General features: G+C 41.1%; 2 protein-coding genes across 9 annotated transcripts in view; both read right to left on the minus strand.

Annotated features, from left to right (window-relative positions):
* Window positions 1–834: 834 nt before the first annotated feature.
* On the minus strand, window positions 835–17181 carry NSUN3 (NOP2/Sun RNA methyltransferase 3; the record flags this gene model as incomplete). The annotated part of the gene is made up of 6 exons (XM_083611686.1): window positions 835–1102; window positions 9664–9785; window positions 10643–10797; window positions 12585–12928; window positions 14509–14618; window positions 17053–17181. The coding sequence occupies 6 exons, from the start codon at window positions 17179–17181 to the stop codon at window positions 841–843; spliced, it is 1122 nt and encodes a 373-aa protein (XP_083467812.1). The 3' UTR covers window positions 835–840.
* A 734-nt stretch (window positions 17182–17915) lies between these two features.
* The window catches only part of ARL13B (ARF like GTPase 13B), a 38465-nt gene continuing 32598 nt past the window's right edge, over window positions 17916–23782 (minus strand). For 3 of the 8 annotated variants that reach the window (XM_083611644.1, XM_083611646.1, XM_083611645.1), the window contains exons 9-10: window positions 23582–23698; window positions 21404–22565 (exon numbers count right to left, since the gene is read on the minus strand). In XM_083611644.1, the coding sequence (XP_083467770.1) occupies window positions 22390–22565; window positions 23582–23698 (293 nt within the window). In that variant the 3' untranslated portion in view covers window positions 21404–22389. The other 5 variants (XM_083611650.1, XM_083611651.1, XM_083611647.1 and 2 more) reach the window with 3 other exon arrangements.

Consider the following 23782-nt stretch of genomic DNA (forward strand, 5'->3'; position numbering starts at 1 on the left):
ACTTTTCCCAGTTAAATGAGGTTGATGGCGGCTGTTTAGGATTCACTGAACATCCTTGGAAACGGAAGGTTGGTGAAGCAATTCCAAAACAAGACTATTTTGGCAAACCAAATTTGAGCTCTGCAGCTGAGCAGAAGGATCTTGGGCAAAAGGGATTCCAGTTGTCACTATTTGCAGGGTGCAGGTGACACTGCAGTATAGATTAGTGCGATCTAGGTGTTAACTTGCTGTCCACTGCTCAATGTGTGCGCAGAACTAGAAGATACCACCAGAATATCCAACTCTACAATTCTATGATTTTAATACGAAGTCTCCACTGCTGTTCTCATAAAAAAATAGAATTTGTAGCAGGCGTTTGTTCCTGAAATGTTCCCCTGTTTTGTGTAGTGAGGTGCTGTGAATACATGAAACAATTGCTTCCATTTTTATAAACTGCTTGCTCTTAGTGTCATCCTGTGTTCAAATAAGTTTCTACAAGCAAATACATTTAACTGGATTTAAAATGAGTGCTCAAATTCTGACAGTTCCGTTACAAGCTACAGGCAAGTGCACACACATAACCAACAGACTAGTGAACTGGGTGTTCTTCAACATGCCTACAATTCACATTCGGAATTGGGGCAATTACTGAAAACACATCTATGCATGTCCCATTGGGCACCCCCCTGCTCCTCCCTCAATCTTCCAATTGGGTACCAAAATAGAAAAATGGAGGGGGATGCTGCCAGCAAATAGAAGAGATTGGATTTCAATCTCCTGTTCAGGTTTTCACTTGTTGCCCCTAAGAAAAGGATTGGTCATTATGACCTAAAAGAACTGCAACCACAAGAAGAATATCAATCACATTTTCTTTAATTTAGCTACATACATTGGTCCCCAAGCTTTCCCCCTTTCTGGAAGTACTAGAAGTTCATGCTGCTGGACACCAGAAGCAAGAGTGAATTCCTGGGATGCAGAACTGGCCAGGGCGCTCATATCCACTGGACAAACATTGCTGCAGGAGTCGAGGATGTGTGTTACGACATCACTATTCTCCGCCTTAGAAAGAGTGCATGTGGAATAAACCAGAGATCCTCCAGGACGCAAGGCTTTAATTGCAGACCTGTGTGCAAGGAACAGAAAATGTTGAGTTGGATTGATTCAACATATGCATTTCAAATGAGAAAGCCTTGCAATAAGACCCACACTTTCCATGGACTGGACATTGCCTAGCTTATCAGCAGCAAGTCATACACTTCTTAACACGCAACTAAGGAATATAAAATCTGATTTAATTATATTACAGAAACCATTAGTGTGTTATTTGAGAAAATACTTTTAAAGTCTTAATTTTGTATCATTAAATTTTCTATTAGAATAGCATTTTGGGGTTCTTCTTATTAACAGCATCGTGTTATACCTGTGATGCTGACTGTGCAGAGAGAACTGCTAAAACTAGATATGCATAGTAAAAAATGAAGTCACATGCTCATAAAAAGTTCTCATTTGTGTTTGCAATTACAGTTGTTAAACATCAATTATGGTGCATCTCTTTCTGAAACTCACACCCAATATTGCTTTTCACTAGAAACTCGCCTTTTCATTTCGCCATCTTACCTATTTTGAGGGCACCAGCTTGCTTAGCAGTATAGCATTCTAGGACGCAATGGGCAGACTATCCACATACACTCCTGATGCAGGAATATTACATATCCTCATACACTGCTGTTATTGGGAATGATATTACATACTAATATTTAAATTGTGCTGTAGAATATGAGGGACAAGGTCAAACTGGCTTCTGTGTATCAGAACTTAGCCAAATGATAAACCATCAACAAATGGTTATACAGTGTATTTGAAAGTTTCAATTTGCTGAAGAGTTGTATTGAACCTAAATTCTGTAGCACATATACACACCATATATTTAAAGCCCATGGCTTCCTCCTAAAGAATCATGGGAACTGTAGTTGAAGGGTACTGGAAACTGTAGGTCTGTGAACTACAGTTCCCAGGATTCTTTGGGAGGGCCATGTGTTTTAAATGTATGGTGTAGATGTGAACCTAATCCAAAGTAATTTAGTTGCACTTGTATTCCATTGAAATCACTGAGAAACAAGTTGCAACTACCTTGGCCCACTGTTCTTAATTAAACTTAAGCACAACCAACTTTCTTGAATCACCCCTTTACTTCCCCCACAGACTGTAATATGGTAATAATACTGGTCAATCCTACAGGGCTTCTTTAAGGGTTACTGATATAAAATGTGAAGTGTTTTAAGCACTCTAGGAAAGGGCTATGTAAATTATACGCAGCATTATTATGAATTTAAGCAAGGCTCAATTAATTGCAAATTTAGCACCAGCTCAAAGAACGACCGATAAATGGATCAATCACAAAGCAGGGAAGTTGAAGAATGTGGATTTAAGCCATGGATATAAATGGGACAATAAACATTTTTTTATCCCAAGCGCTCTGAAGACTTAAAAGCTGTTAACGCATTCTGAATATCCTTTAAAGGCTTCCATTAGCAGTAGCTGGAGAGAAAACAAACACGAAAAGAAAAAGGCAAAAAAAGCAAAAGAGAATATAGGAGCAATAAGTATCACTTCAAATTCTCAGCAACTTTAAAAAACTTGACATTTTAAATGTCAGCTCACCCTCCCCCCCAAATCTTTTGTCGCTAGGAGTTGCCAAAAAGCAACTCCTTCACATAAAGGCACATTAAACTTCGTGATAGATTGCTATTTATTTGCTCTTGGTCGCTCTCTCTCTCTCTCTCACACACACACACTGTATACAGAGATAGGCATACATGCATACAGATAGGGCAATAGAGTTGGCACAGTCATTCACATTACAAACTCCACTTCCTCAGCCCACTCCTTGAGAGACTAATTACATGTTCTTTATCCTGTTAGAAGGACCAGCATTAATTATGTCCCTAATTTATCCATTGTTCGTATTAAAACAGCAGCAAAAAGAGAAAGCAAAAATTCCAGGCTGAGTTATGGGAGATTATGCTGTACTTCAACGCTGCCATCTCGTGTTTGCTATTAGAAGTCGTTTTCTGAGAATGCCGGGCTGCTTCTGATCAGCAGAAAAGCAATACCCTCTAAGCCACTCAAGCAGCTGAAATCACATTTACTTTCATCCCCACATTCCTTCTTATGAAAGTGATCATAGATTTTGTTTTCCTTTTAAAGATCAACCTGTCCTAGCCACATCACAGTCACTCCACTTACATTCCCCAGTTATTGTAGGCTTTCCCCTCCCATACAAAATCAATCCGAAAAGGCCAGAAAATCCCTTCTGTATCCACAATATGCAATTTATCATATGCCTCTGAAGCGTGGCGACATGCTGGCATTGGTGATGTGCCAAAAACAGTGCCAGAAAGCTTCATACATGTCTCACCTCTTGTTATGGAGGTGATGATAGCTCCTTTTGTATAAAACTCAGCCAAGAGAAAAGAGCATTTTAGGTCGAAAGGGATATATATGAAGTTGAAATATTAGCTGAACTGTTATCATTCACATAGTCACCCATTGTTTTCATCTAATTTTTGTTATCCAAAACAGACCATGCCTGGGGAGGGAGGGGGAGAGACAGAGAGGCTGCAATCTTGATTAACCTCTACATTTTAGTTTATCCAGCTGGTATAGCTACAATATTGCTGCCCTTAAAGCCGTTGGTCTTAAAAGGGTGTATAAGAAGCTCTGTAACTTAGTGTAGCTTTTCAACCTATGAAACGAAAAAGAAAGATTCTTCTGTTTCCTGGGGGAGGACGGAAGCACTGGCAAAAAAAGGGAGCTTCTGTGGGGGATCTGTCACCCCTCTCAGTTTGCAGAGTTCTACAGAGACGGGAGTGTGCATGTTGCGAAAAAGATTTGTGTATATGTGTAGAAAAAGAACAAGGCTTTGAGGGATGCTGCATAGCACTGTGGCTAGGGCTAAAACCCAACTGAACTGATCATATGAGTTTTAGCTGCATCATTAAATTTGCATATAGGTTGCAAAGCATTGTTTCTGAAGTGTTGTTTCTTTGTCATAACGGCATCAGAAGAGGCATTCATCCCGTGCATGAGAGAAGGGGGAGTGCCTCTTATAAGATGGTGCTTACATCTAAACATACATTAAATTCCAAACCTAAGTCCAGTCTATATATCTTTTATCTGGAGTACTGACAGCATTCTTGGAAATCTGGATGGAGGCAAACCAAGAGAGGTATAATAGACCCAAGGGATAGAAAACAAATACTGAATAAATTCCCATCATTCCTGACTGCTGGTCATGCTGAAGCACATGGGAGTTGTAGCCCAGCAACACCTTGAGGGCATCAAATTGGCTACCCTCGTAGCACACTATGAGTTAAGAGTCAACTACCTGGTCCCACAAGCAGAAACCCATATAAGTACTTCTGCTAGGGTGATGGGGCTTCACACTAAGTTTCTCTACATGGCCCAAAATTTAGTTTGAATGGGCACTAAAACTCAGCACTCTCTCGTAAGTAGTGCAAGGTGAAAGGAAAAAATATGTATTTTGAAAACATGGTTGATGTCTCTTGTAGCTATTTTTGTTTTATTGTACATCACCCTAGGCTCTTAGGAGGGTGATTAATGCAATGAATTAATAAATGTAGCTCCACCCCTTCTCCTAAGAACATGCCCAATTAACACTTGGCCATGCCTGCCTTTAAAGAAAAGAAAGATTGAAAGGAACATCTGATATAGACTACTAGATTAATAATCGTAACTCCAAACCAGACAGAAACTGGTGCCATACTTTGTCCAAACTATAGATAGAAATATACCTAGAGAAATGTTTGAACGATCACAGCAGTACTTTGTGCCTGACTGTACATCACTCACTTCTCCCACTGTGTGTTCCAGCCTTGCAGCCATTTATAACATGTGGAAAAAGTAAAGCTCTAGATTACTGTGATTCTTTGATCAAAATGAAGTGAGCTGTTAGGTCCGTTTGCACGGCATAGGAAAACCGCGGTCTGGCTACCAGTGCTATGCCTCAAATCTGTGCAGTCTCACAATCCTTTCCCTGATTAGTTCCAAATCACTCCTTCACTTTCTGGCCTCCAATAACTTTGAGGTTACCATAACGCCCAAATTTAGCAAGCTACGGTTACCTGCAATCCAGACCCTGAAGCACAGTTGAAGCTAGCCCTCTTCATGGCCAACTAAACACCGAGGGCTGTGAGCATGCCAGCCTACCCCCTTCTTCATTGTTGCTAACCTCAACAGGTGAGAGGGCAACTGTGTGAAGTGAGAAGCCACGTGTACTCATAGATGCTCCAAACATCACACTCACCCTCCAACAGTCCCTTCAGCCAAACCATGAGCTGTAACTAAAATTTGTTTGGAGGAAATGAACACAAGCTCAGGGTTGACTGTAACGCTAAGCCAGACCACAGCCTAGACCTGGTTAGCGCGGCAGCAAGACCTAAGGAGAAGCAGAATGGCGGTGATTTTCACTCCAAGACATTAGCCCTTAGCCAGCGTGTTAATATGTTAATGGGTAATAAACCACATGGAGTGATCTCATGCACACACATAAGCTGTAAAATCCCACTGTTTCAGAGTCTTGCTGATTCATGGCAAAACAGTGAAATGTTATAGTATTAATAACTTACTTTTATTTGTTTTAGCCAGAAGGCATAACAGAAAAGGGATGTATAACAATGGATTAATCAATGCATTTATTGTTTTATTTATTTATGAATAACGAGAGGTGGATGGCTGAATTAATATTCAAAACTATAGCAGAAAAGTTATTGGTTTGCAGCTGCTATTGCTGTAGCCTGGTATGCTTTCATGAAACACACAATTTCTCTCTCTTCTAGACAGCAGGCCCAATTGGATTAAATGTGCTTTGGGGAGATGGGCAATTTTGGTTTGTTTGGATTTTTCTCTACCAACAAGGTTCCTGCTGTCAAGAATGTTCCACTTCAGCATTATAATCTAGAATGATTTATACAAATTTGCAAAAATTTCACTGAATGATGTATGCTTCCTTGAGCCAGGAGTTCACAAATTGGATTTTACATGTCAAATATTGGAAAGAGAAAACTGAAGGAGGTCAGTGTTTTAAATGTGATTGATTTCTCCAAAGGAAATGGGTGACATGATGCATTACTGCAATAAGACACTCATATTTCGGTTATAAATCACAAGCTTCCTGTAGACCTTTTCTTGAGGAAGTCATGCAAAGAAAAGGGGGAAAAACAGTCCCCAACCTTCTCTTGTGCTGCCATTTATGAGAGCGTTCCATAAAGAACACTACTTTTAGGAAAACAAACTATTTTATTTCTCTCTCAATTCATCCTGACAGCTGGGATACTTCTGAGGTGAAACATAGCACTACATTAAAAAGCTTTAGTATTTGATCAATAGCCATAAAATAATATATAGCAGGAGAAAATGAATGACGAAGGGGGGGGGGGAATCCTTGCTTAACTCATTGGCCTCCTCTTTCATATAACCTTATCATATTATATGGCTCTACATTTTACATTTCTAATCATTTCTACTTGCCTCAGTAAAACATAAGGCAAGGGCAGCAGTATAAGCAACAGTAAACCAAATACACCTAATTCAAGTCATGAATTTTCTTGAGGACAGATGAAAAACCTAGAATACATTATCTGGAAAATTAATTTAATTGTATGGGTTTGGCTAGCAATAACCAAGTGCTGATGAAAGTTGCAATCCCACATAAAGTAAATCAGGATATTAGTCCCACTGATTTTGATGGTACCAAAGCAGGAATAATGTCCTCTGGACCCAACCCACTTGTTTTAATTAGGCACACGAGAAAAAAAACACACCTTCCTGTTAATTGTTTATCTATTACAGCTCCCTCCTCCTTTTTCTTGAGGATTTATGGGAATTCTATTTCTGAGAGTTGGCTAGGTACTCCACACACAGCCTCCACACACAACCTTTAAGATTTTCAGCACTGTACAGTCCAAACTTACGATTCCCAGATCACCTACAGGAGGTTTTAACAATGAAAATGGCCTGAAACGGGTTCCTGTTTATAGTGCAGGTCAACACTATTCAAGCCCAATGTTTGCTGGAAAGAGATCATGTAAACACCACTACTCTCCTGCTGGCTTCACGATCTGGCTAGGAACACTGATAAAACACAGCACCAGGGCTATATAGTATATATAGTATAGTATATATAGTATATAGTATATATAGTATATAGTATATAGTATATAGTATATAGTATAGTATAGTATAGTATAGTATAGTATAGTATAGTATAATATAGTATAGTAGTGTCCCACTGGGAGCATTTGTGAGCATGCTCTTAGGGTAAAATCCCAGCTGAAAATGTCTCCTCTGGATAGAACATAATTTTTCTTTATGAAGAAGTAAATGAGCAGTCAAGGTTTTTTTTAAAAAAAATTAGGATGCTCTATTGTCAAATACAGTGGTACCTTGCGAACGGGATCCGTTCCGGAGGCCCGTTCGCAACATGAGATGAACACAACCTGCTTCTGCACATGCGCGTGACATCATTTTGCACGTCTGCGCATGTGGCAGAACCCGGAAGTATCCCTTTCCGGTACTTCCAGGTCGCCGCAGGACACAACCTGAAGACGCTCAACCTGAAGCAAACATAACATGAGGTATGACTGTATGACACATGGAATACTATAGAATATATCCCATATTACAAAGTTGGTTAAATTAATGTATTTGGTAAGAATTGGGAATAGTAAAATAGGTAAGCCCTTTCCCATATGAACCTGATTAGATGCAAATAAGCAAATCTGATCCAAGTTTTAAAACCTTTTTTCCCCCCAGTTAGAACTTGCCTTGTGCCCCAGCAAAACTGTCCCTCTCCCATCACAGCCAGTTGTAGAATTTATTTTGAGTGATATGGATTCTGCTTCTGTGATCATTTTGAGGCCAACAGCATCTGTAAATATTTGCAATCAACATGAACCCTCATCTCAACAGGCGGCCAGGCTTAATGGCAATTTCCCATCAAGGGCCTTTAAGTGACCCCCTTCTCCTGTTTACAGGAAGATCTTTCCGAAATGTGGTGTGGAGAGTTGCCTCAAGCCTCTTCGTGAGCAGTCAGCCTGAGCGGCTCATAATCTCGGCCAGCTTGGTTGAACAAGAAATTTAAGAACCCATTTACAGGGTTTTGCACAGAATATAACAACTAACAGCTTTCTGATCAGTGTGCCGCCAGTCAGAAGGCTGGCTAAGGAAAACATGACTCGGGAAAACAATCAAACCAGAAATGTGGCCACAAAGCCTTGTCTACAAATCCAGAAGCGTCAACAGCAGCTTTCTTGGTTTAGAAGATTTGACACTTTTGTTATGTGCCAAAAAAAAGGGAGAACAGCGATTCTCTTTCCTTTGATGCATAATGATGCAGCAATTTCAGACAGAAATCAGATAGAAAGCATGAGATTGTTCTTTATTATAATAAAAGAAGAGGAAGAAGAGTTTGGATTTGATATCCTGCCTTTCACTCCCTTTAAGGAGTCTCAAAGTGGCTAACATTCTCCTTTCCCTTCCTCCTCCACAACAAACACTCTGTGAGGTGAGTGGGACTGAGAGACTTCAAAGAAGTGTGACTGGCCCAAGGTCACCCAGCAGCTGCATGTGGAGGAGCGGAGACGCGAACCCGGTTCCCCAGATTACGAGACAACCGCTCTTAACCACTACACCACACTGGCTCTCAAAAGAGAAAGTGTTGTGGATAATTCCAAATGCATAATCAAATGGTGACCAGTGGTGGTTCCCCTCTCTTCCCCTCCCCGAATATAGTACGTATACATTTCCTGCTTAAATGCTGGTATTATTTGGAAACTAAACAATCTACAATGGATAAAACAACCCAAAACCAACTCTTCCTAACAGATCTGGAGGGGATCAAATCCTAGGCTGAGTCTAGAAACATACTCAGCCTACCTGAAATGTCAAGAGTAATGCCCTACCACTGCGGACACCAAGAGAAGGGCAATGGCAAAAAATAATAATGCAGCAGCCAATGTTTCATGCATATTAATTATGCAATGTGCTATTTCACATTTTAGAAACTGCAGGGTCAGTTAGACTCTACATGCCATTCTTGTAGGTGTACATACTTAACATTGTGGGGTACTGTTGACCCGATGACTTACAGGCAACAATATTGTTATACCGGAAAAGGGAAGTTCTCAATACAGGTGCAAATGATCTTGCATCTCATACCTTCACTCAGGTAATGTATTTTTTATGGCTTTCTTAGGATACATTTGTCCCCCAAACTGAGGTGATAAAAAATTGTATTATTTTTTCTACGGGTAAAGAAAAAGCTTTTTGAAAAAAGGTTTAGGAGACTGTGTTGTACTGAAGTACATTAAAAGCTAAGTAAGCGCAAACTTGTTCCTCTGCCTCCTGTGACTGTCCTAGTTAAAGGCCTATTGCTCAGCATGAAGAGCAGAATCTCTCTCTCTCTCTCTCTCTCAACCATGCCAGTTATTGGGAGACGACACTGTAGCTGTATGCCTTCTTGAATGATGACTGGCTCTGTGTGGCTGCATATGGAGAGGATGGTATATGGGTCAGACAGACACCGAATAGAATACAATTCAGCACGTCCTTCAGTGCAGGGCTGAGCGTTATTGAATTTCAGTCGTCTTCCTTTGTGTTTCTTACCTTAGCAGCTGTATCTGTATAGCAGATAATGCCTTCCTTTGTGCTAATCGTAGGGTAGCCTGCTGGGTATCGGAACAGAATAACCAACTTCTGTCATTTGAGCATGGAGCATCCACTAGTACCTGAGTGACCAATAGCAAAGTAAAAATAAACCGAACATGGAAACTCTGGACTGAAAAATTTCATACTGTGAGAATACACCCAATGACAGTGCCATCTCCCTACAAATCATATATATATATATATTTACTGCATTTCAAGCACTACATATATTTTATTCAAATGCAAGCATTTATGGAAATGCAAAACAAAAATGTTTATTAAAAAGTTACTAAAACAGTTTGCACAAAAGGTATCAAAGCAGCATACAACCATTAAAAAAATAAAGCTTCACAAAACTATGTAAGAAATATATACGCTATACACTACACTAATAATAAATAGCGAGCCCTTATGCTGGTGATCAAGGATCCCTGAAATCTTGGGTGAGCAAGAACGTCTTCAATTGCTATTGAAAACTCAGCACTGGGCGGGGTGTTCTGGATCTTGGGAGTGGGGAGAGATTGTTCCATAATGTAGGTGCCATTGCAAATAATGCCTTTTCCCTAGTTGATGGCAGATGAATCAAGGCAGGCCACGGTACCACCAGGAGGGGTTATTCTAAATATCTTAAAGAATCATATAGTTTGAAAAGGCATACTTGTTTTTTAAATACTTTAATATTGCTGTGTCTGCCGCCCTGTGCTCCTTCTGGAGGAAGGGTGGGATACAAACTGAAAAAATGATGTTAATATCAGAGATCTGATGGAAGCCTCTGCGACCCAAAGGATAAATGCATAATTAATAAATTACAGTTTTTATCTTCCTGTTTTATTCAAGAGCCATCACTGAGAATTGTGATATCCCTGAACTGAAAAGGGGTTGATGGGAGAATGAGAGAGTCTGAGCCCCATGAAGCTAGCAGCCATGATAGAGATACCTTATCGAAGCCTTCAGGCTGAAGATTTCCAATTTGCCTTCCATCCAACTGTGAAACAGTAATGAGACTCATCAAAGATTCTGGGATGAAGGATTCTAGTGTCTGCTTCAGCCAGCGTGATCTCAAATGGTCATACTCATTGCAGTGCAGAAGCCCTAAAGAAATAGAATCTCAGATAAGTTAATACATGCAGTCAGTTTGCCACTTGTCCCAACAAACTGGCCAAGGTGGCATGCAAACCAGACTATCAGAACAATCCCTGTGAAATTGGAAGCTGAAGCTAGAAGTAGCAACATTATCTCAAGAATTAGGACTAATTTAAAAACACACACATCAGCATGTAGTGGGGACACAATCAATTGACTGGTCTCGCCCATTGCCAGATGATTTGACAGTACACAATACGAGGAGTGGAAACCATCACTGCTGAACAGTGATCTAGCCCAGGGGTACCCAAAACGTGGACCACTGCTTGGTCCACGAGCTTCATTCAGGAGGTCAACAGTGTGTCTGTGGATTTGTGGTTGAAGACAGGAGACAGCAAATCCTTCACATTAAATATCAATACTGATTTTAGTTGTATTTCACTTGCTTCTGTTATTTCTCACATTGCATTTTACTGAATTACCATTTGAATTCTATGTAAGAAATAAAAGAAGCAATAAAAACATAATTTAAAGAAAATCATACAGCCCTAGCACACAGCATTACATTTGCTACAACACAGAGAAAAATAATTTTCAAGTTGCTGGGTGGGAGATGTAGGTTTGGGAACCACTGATCCAGCCAAATGGTCGAGCAGTCTCTTTTTGGAACACATATATTGACAGTAGAATAAAAATACTGTAAAAATTGCACTTGGTGGCAAACTACATTATACTCCAGGTGTGTGCAATGAAGCACCTACTGTCCCTTTTTTATTGCAAAGCACCCACAGGAATAGATGATCTGGGGGTGATGACAGGACAGCATCCTTCACCAGGTCTGAGGGCAGCAGGCTAGCTTAAGGGAGTATAGGGTGGAGTAAAGGTAAAGGGACCCCTGACCATTAGGTCCAGTCGTGACCGACTCGGGTTGCGGCACTCATCTCGCTTTATTGACCAAGGGAGCTGGCGTACAGCTTCCGGGTCATGTGGCCAGCATGACTAAGCTGCTTCCGGCAAACCAGAGCACGGAAACGCCGTTTACCTTCCCGCCGGAGCGGTACCTATTTATCTACTTGCACTTTGACGTGCTTTCGAACTGCTAGGTGGGCAGGAGCTGGGACTGAGCAACAGGACCTCACCCTGTCGTGGGGATTTGAACTGCTGACCTTCTGATCAGCGAGCCTTAGGCTCTGTGGTTTAAACAACAGTGCCACCCGCGTCCCATAGGGTGGGGTATGTGCCCACAAAGTCTTGTCCTCCAATCAACTTGCTGCTGCCCTCAAACATCTGCAGCTTGAGGCACCCTCCCCAGTCTGCCAAATAGTAGCGCTGGCCCTGCTAATCCTCTTACATTCTCTTTTCCTTTTCATGTGCCTCCTGCACTCAACAAACTGGGAAGTGTTCTTTTAATGTATCAGCACCCCGTGAGCATGCCAAGGTTGCATTGTTTCCCTCTCTAGCTGACCCTGCAAAATTAGAGTACCAGGGTATCACAAAGATGATGTGAAAATATCAGAGGACCGCAGAGCACTTCTTTTCATGTGCCTTCAGACTAATGCACAGAAAAATTGGTGTCAGGCAGCAAGGGCATAATATGCAGATTGCGTTTGAAATAAAAATTAGACAGCTCCGATTCCAGTTCCTGATGTGCTGGGTTTTGACTGCAATAGGGAGGGGAAAGGATGCCGCAAGAGCTTTCTTAATGAATGCCTCTGAATAACCTGCTTAATAGGTTATTTAAGCAATCTAGCAACCAATTTGTGTGTTCTAATTGGTTTAGGAGTGCAGTGGTTTACCTGGCCAAGCATACTGAAGCGTTGCTATCGATTTACCCCCTGGAGCAGCGCACATATCTAAAACCTTCTCTCCATTCTCAACTTCCAGGGCCAGCACAGCCAGAACTGACGCTGCATTCAGCAGGTAATATTCTTTCAGTTTACCAGCTCTGTGTTTCTGAGCAGGGAATCTTCCAGGACTGCTACTGATGTAACACTTGAGTGACTGCCGAAAACACGAAGAAGTTTCCGGGACAATGAGGCGATAGCCCTTTAAGCGCAAGTCATTCTCCACTTCAGAGGAAAAACTGAATTTATTAAGGAGGACAGCATACTGCCAGCACTGAGGTGTTGAAAGCACTTGACTGGAGATTAAAAAAGAAATATACATGTTACACATAGGCATGCACTGGGATATAAGAAGACAAAAGTGTGTCAACATCAGGAAAAGGGGAGAGGAAACAGCTCAGCACCAAGCAGAGATTTATGCTAAAATGATGGGCTACAGTTAATTTGCAGACTGCATTACATGCAAATGCATTTTCATCATGATCATTTGGATCAATACACTGAACGAAAGGCTACAGGAGGGTAACATATTGCACCTAATTTTTAGTCTTGAATGAGTCACTCTTAGTGTGAGTTGGATTACAGAAACTGCCTTTGAATTTTTCCCTGATCACATGATTTATTTTCTGTTTTCTGTGGTCTTACAGGAGAGTCAGAGTGGTGTAGCGTTTAGTCGTGATGGTGAAGAGACAGGTTTGAATGGCATGAAGCTTTCTGGGTCAGCTTGGGTGGGCAAGTCACTTTCTCAGCCTCGCTAGCTGGCCACTGGGAGAACAGGATGCTAGCCTAGGTGAGCCATTGGCCTGATCCAGCAGGCTCTTATTATGTTCTTAACAGCACACGGGAGTTTGAAGTAAAGCTCAGGGAAATTTCTAAAATGAAAAGTTCTAGGCTGAAATCAGCCTTGTTCTTCTGTCCCAGAAGCATTATTCCAGATCTACAGGTTGGTTTGCATCATCTATAAACAAAGAAAAGGCATTGTGCAAATCCCCAAAGGCTATCTTACATTGCAAGAGTCATTTTTTAAAAAAGTGCACAGCTTAGTCCTGGCTGAGCAAACCCAGACAAACATAGAATTTAGTCCATTTGTCTGTATTAAATAGAAATGTTCCTGTGTCATTTGCATGCATACTAGGCTTCCTGTGCCTAATTATGAACTCTTCTTTTACATTAGGGATGGCCAACTAGCAGTGAATGGGTCATATCAAATCCCTGGGACAATTCTTCCAGTCCTTGGTGATCCAAATTTAATCAAGGTATATTCAAATGCTTACCCATAATTTCATTTGCAAGGGAAAACAACAGTAACAATATTTTCAAGTTGTTAACAGTTTACATCTTATTATGAAACCAGAAAACCGATGAACTGCCATGTGAATGTTTTTGTTTTTGCTTTGAAAAACAAGGTATGTCTTCCTAAATAATTAGATAAATAGGGTACATGGCAAAATGTACTTTCAGCCCCGGACTACTCATGAAAAATAGAGCAACATGGTGCCATCCAGATGCTGTTTGACTTCCATCAGAGATCTGCAGAGTTGGAAGGGACTCTGATGGTCATTCTAGTCCAATCCCCTGCATTGCATCCTTGACCACTGGCCATGCTGGCTGTTGCTGATGGAAGTTGAAGTTCAACACTTGGAGGGCATGATGTTGGCCCCTAAAAACCCAGAACTTTGTCATCCCTTTTTTATGTAGTCATCAGATTTGCCCCCCGCCTTCTCAGTATAAAAGACTGAGGAAACAGAAAGCACATTTGAAAACTCAAAACTTTGCATTAGTTTGCATTCTGAGGAGCTATGCTTACTGTAATTATTTTATGGTGCATTGAACAACGGGGGAGGGTGGGAGAAGAGAAAAGAAACAGAAAATTGACCTGATTGAGTTCCACACTTCTCCCAACTCTTTGGAGTATTGTTTCTCAAAATGACTGAGAACAACTTGGCATATTTTCTTTTGAAGCTTTGTTTCTGATTTTGTTTCCAACTTGGAGAGAATATGAAAAAAAGCATATATGAATACCAATTACCCAAAGGCTGTACTGTACTTATACTTTAACTCTATGTGGTACAGTTTAAGAAGCTGTATTCTCAACAAGTAACTGATGTTTCTACGCCAGCATGGATTCTTAAAAGGTTAATACAAAAAAATTGTGAATAAGTTCCCCTTCCACTTCACTTGAAAATAACTGTCTGTAATTCCAACCCCACTTACCTAGGAGAGGCCTGATTAATTAAGTAATGCTTAATTCTGAGTAGACATGGTTAAGATTTCACTGTAAGTTGTTTATTATTACTGGCTTGCTCGTTGCTTCTTACCAGGTTTCCCCTCCCCTCCCCCCAAGCATTTTACAATACATTTACAAATATAAAAATGCAGAAGCAACAGTAAAAAAACCTCTAGAAAAATGCAAATGTGGCAGCAAAAACCTCTAGTATAAGCAAGCAAAAGACTGTTTCTTCCTGCCTGTCCACAGAACCAGTTCAAAATATTTTGCAGCCTGAGGCAAAGGACAAGATGGTCCATTTGCCCCCAATTCCACGTATGGAAGCTGACAACACTGGCAACAGAATGGCATCATTTACTGCACCAGGGTGTGTGTGTGTGTGGCTCTGATCTCCAGCAGAGGGAGATCAAATGTCAGAGGCTCAGGAGTGCTAAGGACACTTCCCTCCTCCAAGAACTTGCATCTGAGGTGATTGCCTCACTCTGCCTAACAGCAGGGTTGGCCCTGCTCAACCTCAGCCTTTGTAAGGAAGGGCTGAGGTCGCTGGGCCCAAGTCCCCAGTGCTGCATCATCCATACAAGAGCCAGCCGGTGAGAGGACAAGGCAGCTTCTCCTTGCCCAGACTTCCTTGCTGGACCCCAAGCGGCAGGAGGAAGCAGTACACATACTACTGCTCTCTCAAGGATGCATCACGCCCAATCTTTCCAATCCTGGTTCCCCAAGAAAATACACACAGAATCCATCATTTCTACCTACTTGCTTACCCCCACCTTCTCTTGAATGGGAGTGAGAGCAAATGGACCTCTTAAAACACCTGCTGCCAACAATCTGCTCATAATCTCCTATACCAGCTGTGCTAACCGGGACTGATGGAAGTTGAAGTGCAAAGCATCTGAAGGTCACTCGACTGGGGAAAGGTATTCTAGACAGATAATCAGATGCCTCTCTCCAGTTTCTCTTTATCTTGGTGGGTGCAGTTAAAGGGATGGAGGCAGAACCATTGTGCTTACTAGGATTGCAAGAAACAAGGCTCAGGGGAAATCAAGCTTCAAATCCCCACTCAGCCATGAAGCTCCCTGGGTGACTTGGTCTCTCTACCCAAAATTAACTAACGGGCTTAAAGGGGAGGATAAAATGGGGAAGGAGAGAACCAAGGAAGCTGCCTCCAGCTTTTTAAAGGCGGGATATAAATGTAATAAATAAACATGGCTGGAGTTGGAACTGGCCATGCCTGATGATGGCTACTTAAAATACCATAGGCAGATTTACTCTCCACTCGGACCCAGTTGGGAGACAGGTGGTGGTGAATTTATCAGAATTCTGTTCCCCATCTTCTACTGTGTTCACAGATATCTCTCTCTCTCTCTCTCTCTCTCTCTCTCTCTGTGTGTGTGTGTGTGTATGTATGTATATATATATATATATATATATATATATATATATATATATATATGGCAGCTGCATTGAGAGTGGCTGTGCAACTTGGTGTGGAATGAATATTGCAGGGTGGGGTGGGGTGCACACTGAAGCTCAGTAAATAAGCAAGCAGCATGCAGCAAACCAGAAATATAACGAAGTGCTTAAGGTCGCCTCTTGGAGGCGGGGCCGATCCTGGGTCTCCAGGCAAACCTTTCCCCTTACCAAGCAACCCGGCAGGTTCCCTACGCGTCTCAACCCCTTGCTCGGTCGCGCAGAGACGCCTTAACGCACACGCAGGAAGGCCGAGCTTTCCGTTTTACGCGCCAGGAAATCCTCTGCAAGCCCCCTTCAGAGTAAGCCCCAACCGCAGCCAGTGAGGAAAGCGTGCAGGGCTGCAGCTTCCGAAACTCTAATGAAAGACCCGCGTGCAAGAACAGCAGCAGCGTCTCGCCTTTTTGCTACGACGCGGGGTGGAGAAAGAGGGGGGGAGGCACGAACGCCAGCTTTAAAATAACGGATGGATTTCAAGGGGCAGCCCTTTAAGGGGAAAAGAAAAAGTTCTATCGAGTCCGGAAACTGGCGCTGCATCTTTCAATCTATAATTTTTAATGCGTCTACAGCTGCTTCCAAGAGTTTTGAAAGCCTTGAAGAGGGGAGGAGCTAGCGGCGCGCGGCCGGGAAGGCTCTGCTTTGCGATTGGTTCCCATAGCGGCCCGGAAGCCCGGGCTGCGCCTTTTTCCCTGCTGGAGGAGGCGACGCCCGCTCGGCGCTCACCTGCTCCTCGGCCGAAGAGTGGGTGTCTCTCCGGCGACAGACATCTACCCAGCCGCGGAGCCGCCGGCCCAAGCGCCGCAGCGCATGCATGGCGCCCCGTGGGCCGGCCCTTCCCAGCGGAAGTGGCATCGCCGAGCGCGCGCCGGGTCACCCCAAGGGCGGGGCTGCAGCCGCTCCTCCCGCGCCTTCGCAACCCGCTGACTTCTGTCCCTGCAGTTGATACGAAAGGAGCAGGGTTTCGAGGGCCATGCAGGGGAGGGAATCTCCCCCGACTTGGGGCTCGAAGCTAGGACCCGGAGGGGAAAGCAGCGTGGTGCTGGGCAGGACTGTAGCTCCCTACTTCACAGCGTTGTTATGGGGAATTAAAGGAGGATTAAGAATGTAGGCCACTTCTGAGATCCTTGGGAGAGAAGGAGAAAATGCAGGGAAAAAATGCTTTTCAAAATGATGCTGTCATGCTCTACCAGCACTTTGGACAAAGCATGTTTTTAATCACAAAACACCCAGTTAAAATAACCCCCCCCCCCCAAAAGACAGGATCATCCTCAGATGTGGTAAGAGCTGGTCCTGTGGTTCCTTGCTTTTCCCAGGCAAGGGGAATTAATCAGTCAGTAGATGGATAACTTCTACATCCACATGCAAATGAAATTTATATTCACACAAGTTTTAAGTTAGATATGGTTGGACAGTGTTCTCGAAGCTACCAGCATGAGTTTGACCAAACTGCAGGAGGCAGTGGAAGACAGGAGTGCCTAGCGTGCTCGGGTCCATGGGGTCACGAAGAGTCGGACACGACTAAACAACATATTTCAAGGAATGAAATTTACAATTACGCAAAATTCACAGAAGTTGAAAGTCAAATGTGAGGCTTCAATTGTCAATTTTATTTCTGGTGTACAAGTTATTCTCTTTAACTGATAGCCAAACACACATAAATGTAGTACTAAAGAAATTTTCATGTTCTTTTCCTGTTTGTTAAAAGTTTAGAAATACGTTTTCAGAACATGACAGTTTTCAGAGATCCAGAGGGCTCCAATAGAAGAGACTTCCTTATTCACTTTAGTGCTAGTGTGAATTTGTATCCACTGTGTACAAGAATATTCAGAGCTGCCCATCATACTTACGTGTACAGGGGCTTCCCTGGTCATATATTCTCATATGTATAAATCTGAACACAAAAGTGTACCATTCCAGTGTTATCTTAAGAAAAATGCATACACACTAAACCTGTGGCCCTCCAGATGTTATTTGACTGCAACTCTCAGCCAGCTGCAAAGTAATGGATGACAGAAGCTTTAGTCCAACAGTATCTGGAGAGTGACAGGTTCCCAATTTCTGCAATAAGTGATTTAATTTTCCAGGAAATTTAAATTATTTTCAACTTTTTATTGCTTGTAGTTTCCATCCTTAGATCTTGGGGCTTTTGTTCTGAGATAATTCATTTTGGGTTACTATAGTCAAAATCAAATGATTCCATGAAGAAAATTCTCATAATTTTGGATACAATTCCATTTGTTGCACAAGAGCAACACAATCTAACAGGAAGAAATGAAAAATCAATTCCAGGAATGGTCACTGCACACAGACTATTATTAATAATCTGTCTGAAATCTTGCCTCCAGAAGATAGAAATGGTACTATTCCAGGAAGTCTAGCTGTGGTTCACTAAAGACATGAGCACAACATCCATTTGCACTCACATTTCTTCTTGGCGGATCAGAGCATGGCAAAGTAACAAGACAATTTGTGAGGCAAATCACATGCAAGAGTGAAGTGCTGTGAAAATGTGACATTCTTAAATATGTTCTGCTTATGAATATAGCTATGGACTTTAATATTTCAAAATAGTTCTGTTAACCAAATAGTTCTGTTAAAACAAAATACTAGAAAAATATAAAAATAGTTAAAATGTACACTTTATACCCCCCCCCCACTTGAACATGCATGTATTTTACAACTCCCCAAAAAGAACAAAAGAAAAAGTCTCCTTGTTGTATTAAGCCAAACTTAAAAACAGTCTTTGCACGTGCACGGTTAAGTTGCATTTGGTCTTGAAAATGTTTTCTTCAGGATTGCAACTATCCTTTCCAGGAAGGAAAAAAAGTGTTCCATTTCCCAAGAGTTTTACTTATGTAAGTTCTCTTGTTCCACATTAACCCTGAAGAAGAATTGGTGAGTCAAGAAGGAAATAGGATAGTTTGTGAGGGCCATCTTCATGGCTGAGATATCAAGGCAGCCTTACTGTCCTTGCCCAGCATCATTTAAGAAAAGCAGGTGTCTCTGGAAACAAGAACACAGTGTCTTATACAGGTCTTCCCTTTACATGATACATGCTTCTTTAAAAACTGCCACATGACTGTTGGTTAAGAAATTACTTCATGGGTATCGCTGTTAGGTCTTTGCCGTATAGTCAGTGGAGGCAGCGGCTTTCCATAGAAATCTAACACATATCAGAAAAGAAATCAAGTTAATATATAAAATGTCATATATCTAGCCATTCTTTTGAAGAAGAGGAACACCAATGTCTGCTGGTTTATTAAGTATGGGGGCATGGCAAAACATACAATACTGAAAAGGTATACCTTTGCCCGTAATTTTTTAAACCCATATTTTGCAATTTCTCCTAATGACATTATTTTGTCGTGAAGACTTGTGGAAGAAAAATGGTAATGCTTGAAACATTTCACACCAGCAGATACTTTGTCTACAGGTAATGTATTCTAGCGAGGAAAATCATAGTATGTTAAAGAAATATAGGGATAGGGTCAAAACGTAATATGAAGAAAAAAGGGGACGGAATTGAAAACTTGTCTAACCTGAATTGTTGGGGTGATAATTTTGATTATATACACAGACACACCCCAAACTGTTGCTGCTGCTATTTTCCCCAACTGCTTTATAGTTAACCATGTGAAGCCCACATTGACCAGGAGCGATAAAGAAAGGGAAAGGAAGAATTTCAAGCGACCATTCACTTGCAGGGTTCCTCCCTCTCTTCCACATCAACATAGTTAGCTACAAAGAGGCAACAAATGATAGTAGGGGCTTTTAAGTGGGCACCTTCAACTGTAATGTTGTCCAGACACACTAGCTCCAGATTTGCTTGTACACTTCTGAATAGTCATTTGGGGAGTTCTTTTTTTAAGACAATACAATGTGTTTCCTAAGATAAACAGGATTTGGAAAAGGAAAAAGGAGACACCCCCCCCCACAGCCAAATTAATAAATATAGCTAAGAGAGAAGGAAAACATTCATCTTTACACTCTAAAAAAATCCATGTGTGAGACATGCAAGCTTAATACGTGCAAAATTATCAAGTAAGAAAAAGAAAACTATTGGTTTATGTGCTCAGCAGGAAAGTGAGACAGCAAACAGGAAAAGTGCATGTAAGCAGCTCTTAGGATATTTTTGAATCTGTGGCACCAAAAATAGATGGTAAGCTATATACAACTTATGCCCCCTAGTTTTGATTCAGTTTGTCACGTTAATTATTTTTTCATACATGACGTTGCATGACGTTAAGTATTGTCATAAATATTTGCTACATAGTTTTCTATAGTAAAAATATACATGAATCCAATGGCTTTTCTTTCTTTTTTTTGCATAGGGGAGTTTTTACAATAGTCTGAATTTTAGGGAAATTGTCTCAACATCCCCAAAACCTTGTGCCTTCTAGATGTTTTTAATTACTATTCCCATCAGCCCTGGCTGGCCATGCTGCCTAAAGATGATGGGAAGTGTAGACCAAACCTTTTGGAGGATTGATGAAGTCTGTTCTTTCTCCTGAAGCTGAAAAGTATTGGAATTCTGGCAAATGCACACTTTCTAACAGAAGATTCTAAAATTTCATTAGTGCCCATAGTAGCATCAAAAAAGCCATGGCACATGACTCTCTGTCCCCAGATTCTGTTTTATCATCTCAAATCTAAGTTGTGGGTCTTCGTTAATGAAATGCGGATAAGAATGCAAGGAACTCAATGACAGATAAACATTATTAACTGTATTTCTGGGAATCAGATCTATGGGTGATGAATACCATATGTATTCTTGTGTCAGTAATTCACCAAGCTGAGTTACCAAGTGCAATCAGAAGTATTTCTTGCATGAGAAGATTTTCCATTTTGGCTCTACACATCAGAAAGAGAGGGAAAGTCGCTCCGTTTTGGGTCCAAGGATATATATATATATATCTTTGATTTCCATTCTCATGCTCCAGCCACAAATCGGGCTGCCTTGTTTTGAGCAAAGGGAATGAAATCAGTAAATGCAAGCCCTTCACTCTCCTCCCTACCTCTGTTGTTCTCTCTTTTCTCTTGCTTTCTTCTCTTTAAACTCCTTAAAAAGAAAGATGCATTTTGTTACACAAATTTGTGGAAAGGCATATTACGTAACTGTTTCATTACAGTGCAAAGTATCTGTGCTTACCACTACAAGTATTAACATTTTTTTTACTTTTTTGGAAAAATAATAGTTCTGCAAATGTATGAAGCTGCTTTCATCCATCTTGGTATCTGAAGTGTGCATGCACACGAAAGCTCATACCAAGAACAAACTTAGTTGGTCTCTAAGGTGCTACTGGACAATTTTTTAATTTTTTATATATATTTCTACTGCGTCAGACCAACACAGCTACCTACCTGAATCTTCATCCATCTTACTATTACCTATTCTGGCTTGTAGCAGTTTGCTAGGACATGAATCATTTGCAGCCTTTCTAGGGGAAATCCTTTAAAGTAGAGATATGAGGTCTGGTCTTGTATATACAAGGCATGTGCTCTACCGCTGGTCTAAGGGCATCCCCATTTTTTTGAAATATTGCTCAACAGAAATGCTTAAGCAATGAGGATATGCTATAATGCAAAAGCATCTAGATGTATTTCACAGGTCTTGGAAATACTTTCCCTCCATTAGTCATCTGAGAAGAAGAAAAAGGCAGCTGAATTTTTAAAAGAATCGGTTCATTTATTGTACAATCAATGAGATTTAGAACAAAGGTCTATTTTAAAACAGATTTATCCCTACACCCCACCTGAGCTTTAGGAATTCATTGATATATGTAAAGCTGGCAATATATGCAATTTGTTTCATTTTTTCCCTCTGGTCTATACCTAAGTACATATTTAGTATTATATGCAATGGGATCCGTTACCATGGGGTGCTGGTTGCTTTATTTGTAAATCATGGTGCAGGGGCACACCAGAGACCAATTTGTATTGAAGCAAACAGAATGAAGCAAATACTGTATAAGCAAGATGCAGCCCACACTTTGCTTTAAACAGGGGAGGGGGAGCTAGAACAAAGAATGAGCTCTTTTCAAAACTTTAAAAAATATGCTATTAAAGCTGCACATGGTTAGCTGAAATAAAAGAAAAAAGCCAGCATGCAAAATGGAACAGGTTTCTGAGGAAAACCAACAAATTGTGATCTCCTCTGAAATTACCATTACGACGGGTTTCACCAAGAGGTTCAAGTTTTCGAATTCTGTTAACTTTAGTAGGAGTTTCCCAGCCAACTACAGGAAAAAGAATATCAAAGAGCAACACCACATTGTCAAACAGAAATCTACTGATGCAAACATTCATCTTTGTGAAGATGGAATGTATTCATTCATTCATAACCCAGAAAAGGTTACACGCATATACTTAAAGGCAAACAAACAACATATCACCGAGACAATCAAAATACGCAAATTACACAATCTCACTGAACATTTTCCTTTAGGTGTCAGTGGGACCCAAACACAACATGTCTGCAGGGATCTAGGCTGTTGGGGAGAAATTCATAATATAAATAAACTGTGCATTGAAAATTCCATTTTAAAACAAGCTGCCAGGGATGAGAAAGAACGTAAGAACAGTCGTGCTCCTTTTTTGTTGCTACTAATGACAAGTACCATCTGTAATGGGCCATTTAATCCAGTTTTCTGTCTCTAGCGGTAACCAGCCAATATTTCTGGGAAACTTATAAGCAGGGCATGGAGAGAAAGAGATTCCCTATATGCCCACAGTTATGAGACTATTTCTAATCTGTGTCACTTTCACATCTGTTCACTTATTCATTCTGTCATGTTTCCCATTAATCTAGGATTCCTATTTTTTAAGGGCACAAATGCTTGTATATTCCTTCAAGAGACATATTTTGATATGGCTTTCACCAAGAACTGCCACCAGAACATTTGGGAAGTGGAAAAAGTGGTGGTTAATCCTTTAACCCCAAGAGTTTTGAATCAGGTCAATTATTGTCGGAATTATGGTAATGGAGATCCAATTCCTCAAGCATCTTAATTCCAGGAGTTGTAAAATGATGCTCCCAACTATCTCCCAGTGTGTGCTGGGTGGGGTGGGGGGAATCCCTCCTAGCAAGAGTATTGTTCACTCTGGAATAAAATCCAACAGCGGCAGGTTTATTCTTAAAATTTCTGTATGTTATGAAAAAAGCCATGTGAGATCTATTTTCCTATTATCTGAAAGGTCACGTGAAATGGCCTTTTTGAAACTGACATACCAGTAGTTATTCATGCTTACGAACCTGGTGCAAGAGGTGCTACTGGTGTAGGATTCGGGGAAACCGTCTCTTCCGTATTGACTGGTTCTACTCGATGACTCCTTTTCAATTTTAGTTTCTTTGTTTTCTTTTTGCTGTTCTCTAAAGCAAAACACAAGCAACACTTGCAATTTAGCCTTTGCATCTAACTAACTCTAATGTTTACTTGTTTGTTTAACAAATAGG

This window comes from Podarcis filfolensis (genome assembly GCF_964270895.1).
Source record: "Podarcis filfolensis genome assembly, chromosome: 4".
NCBI lineage: Eukaryota > Metazoa > Chordata > Lepidosauria > Squamata > Lacertidae > Podarcis > Podarcis filfolensis.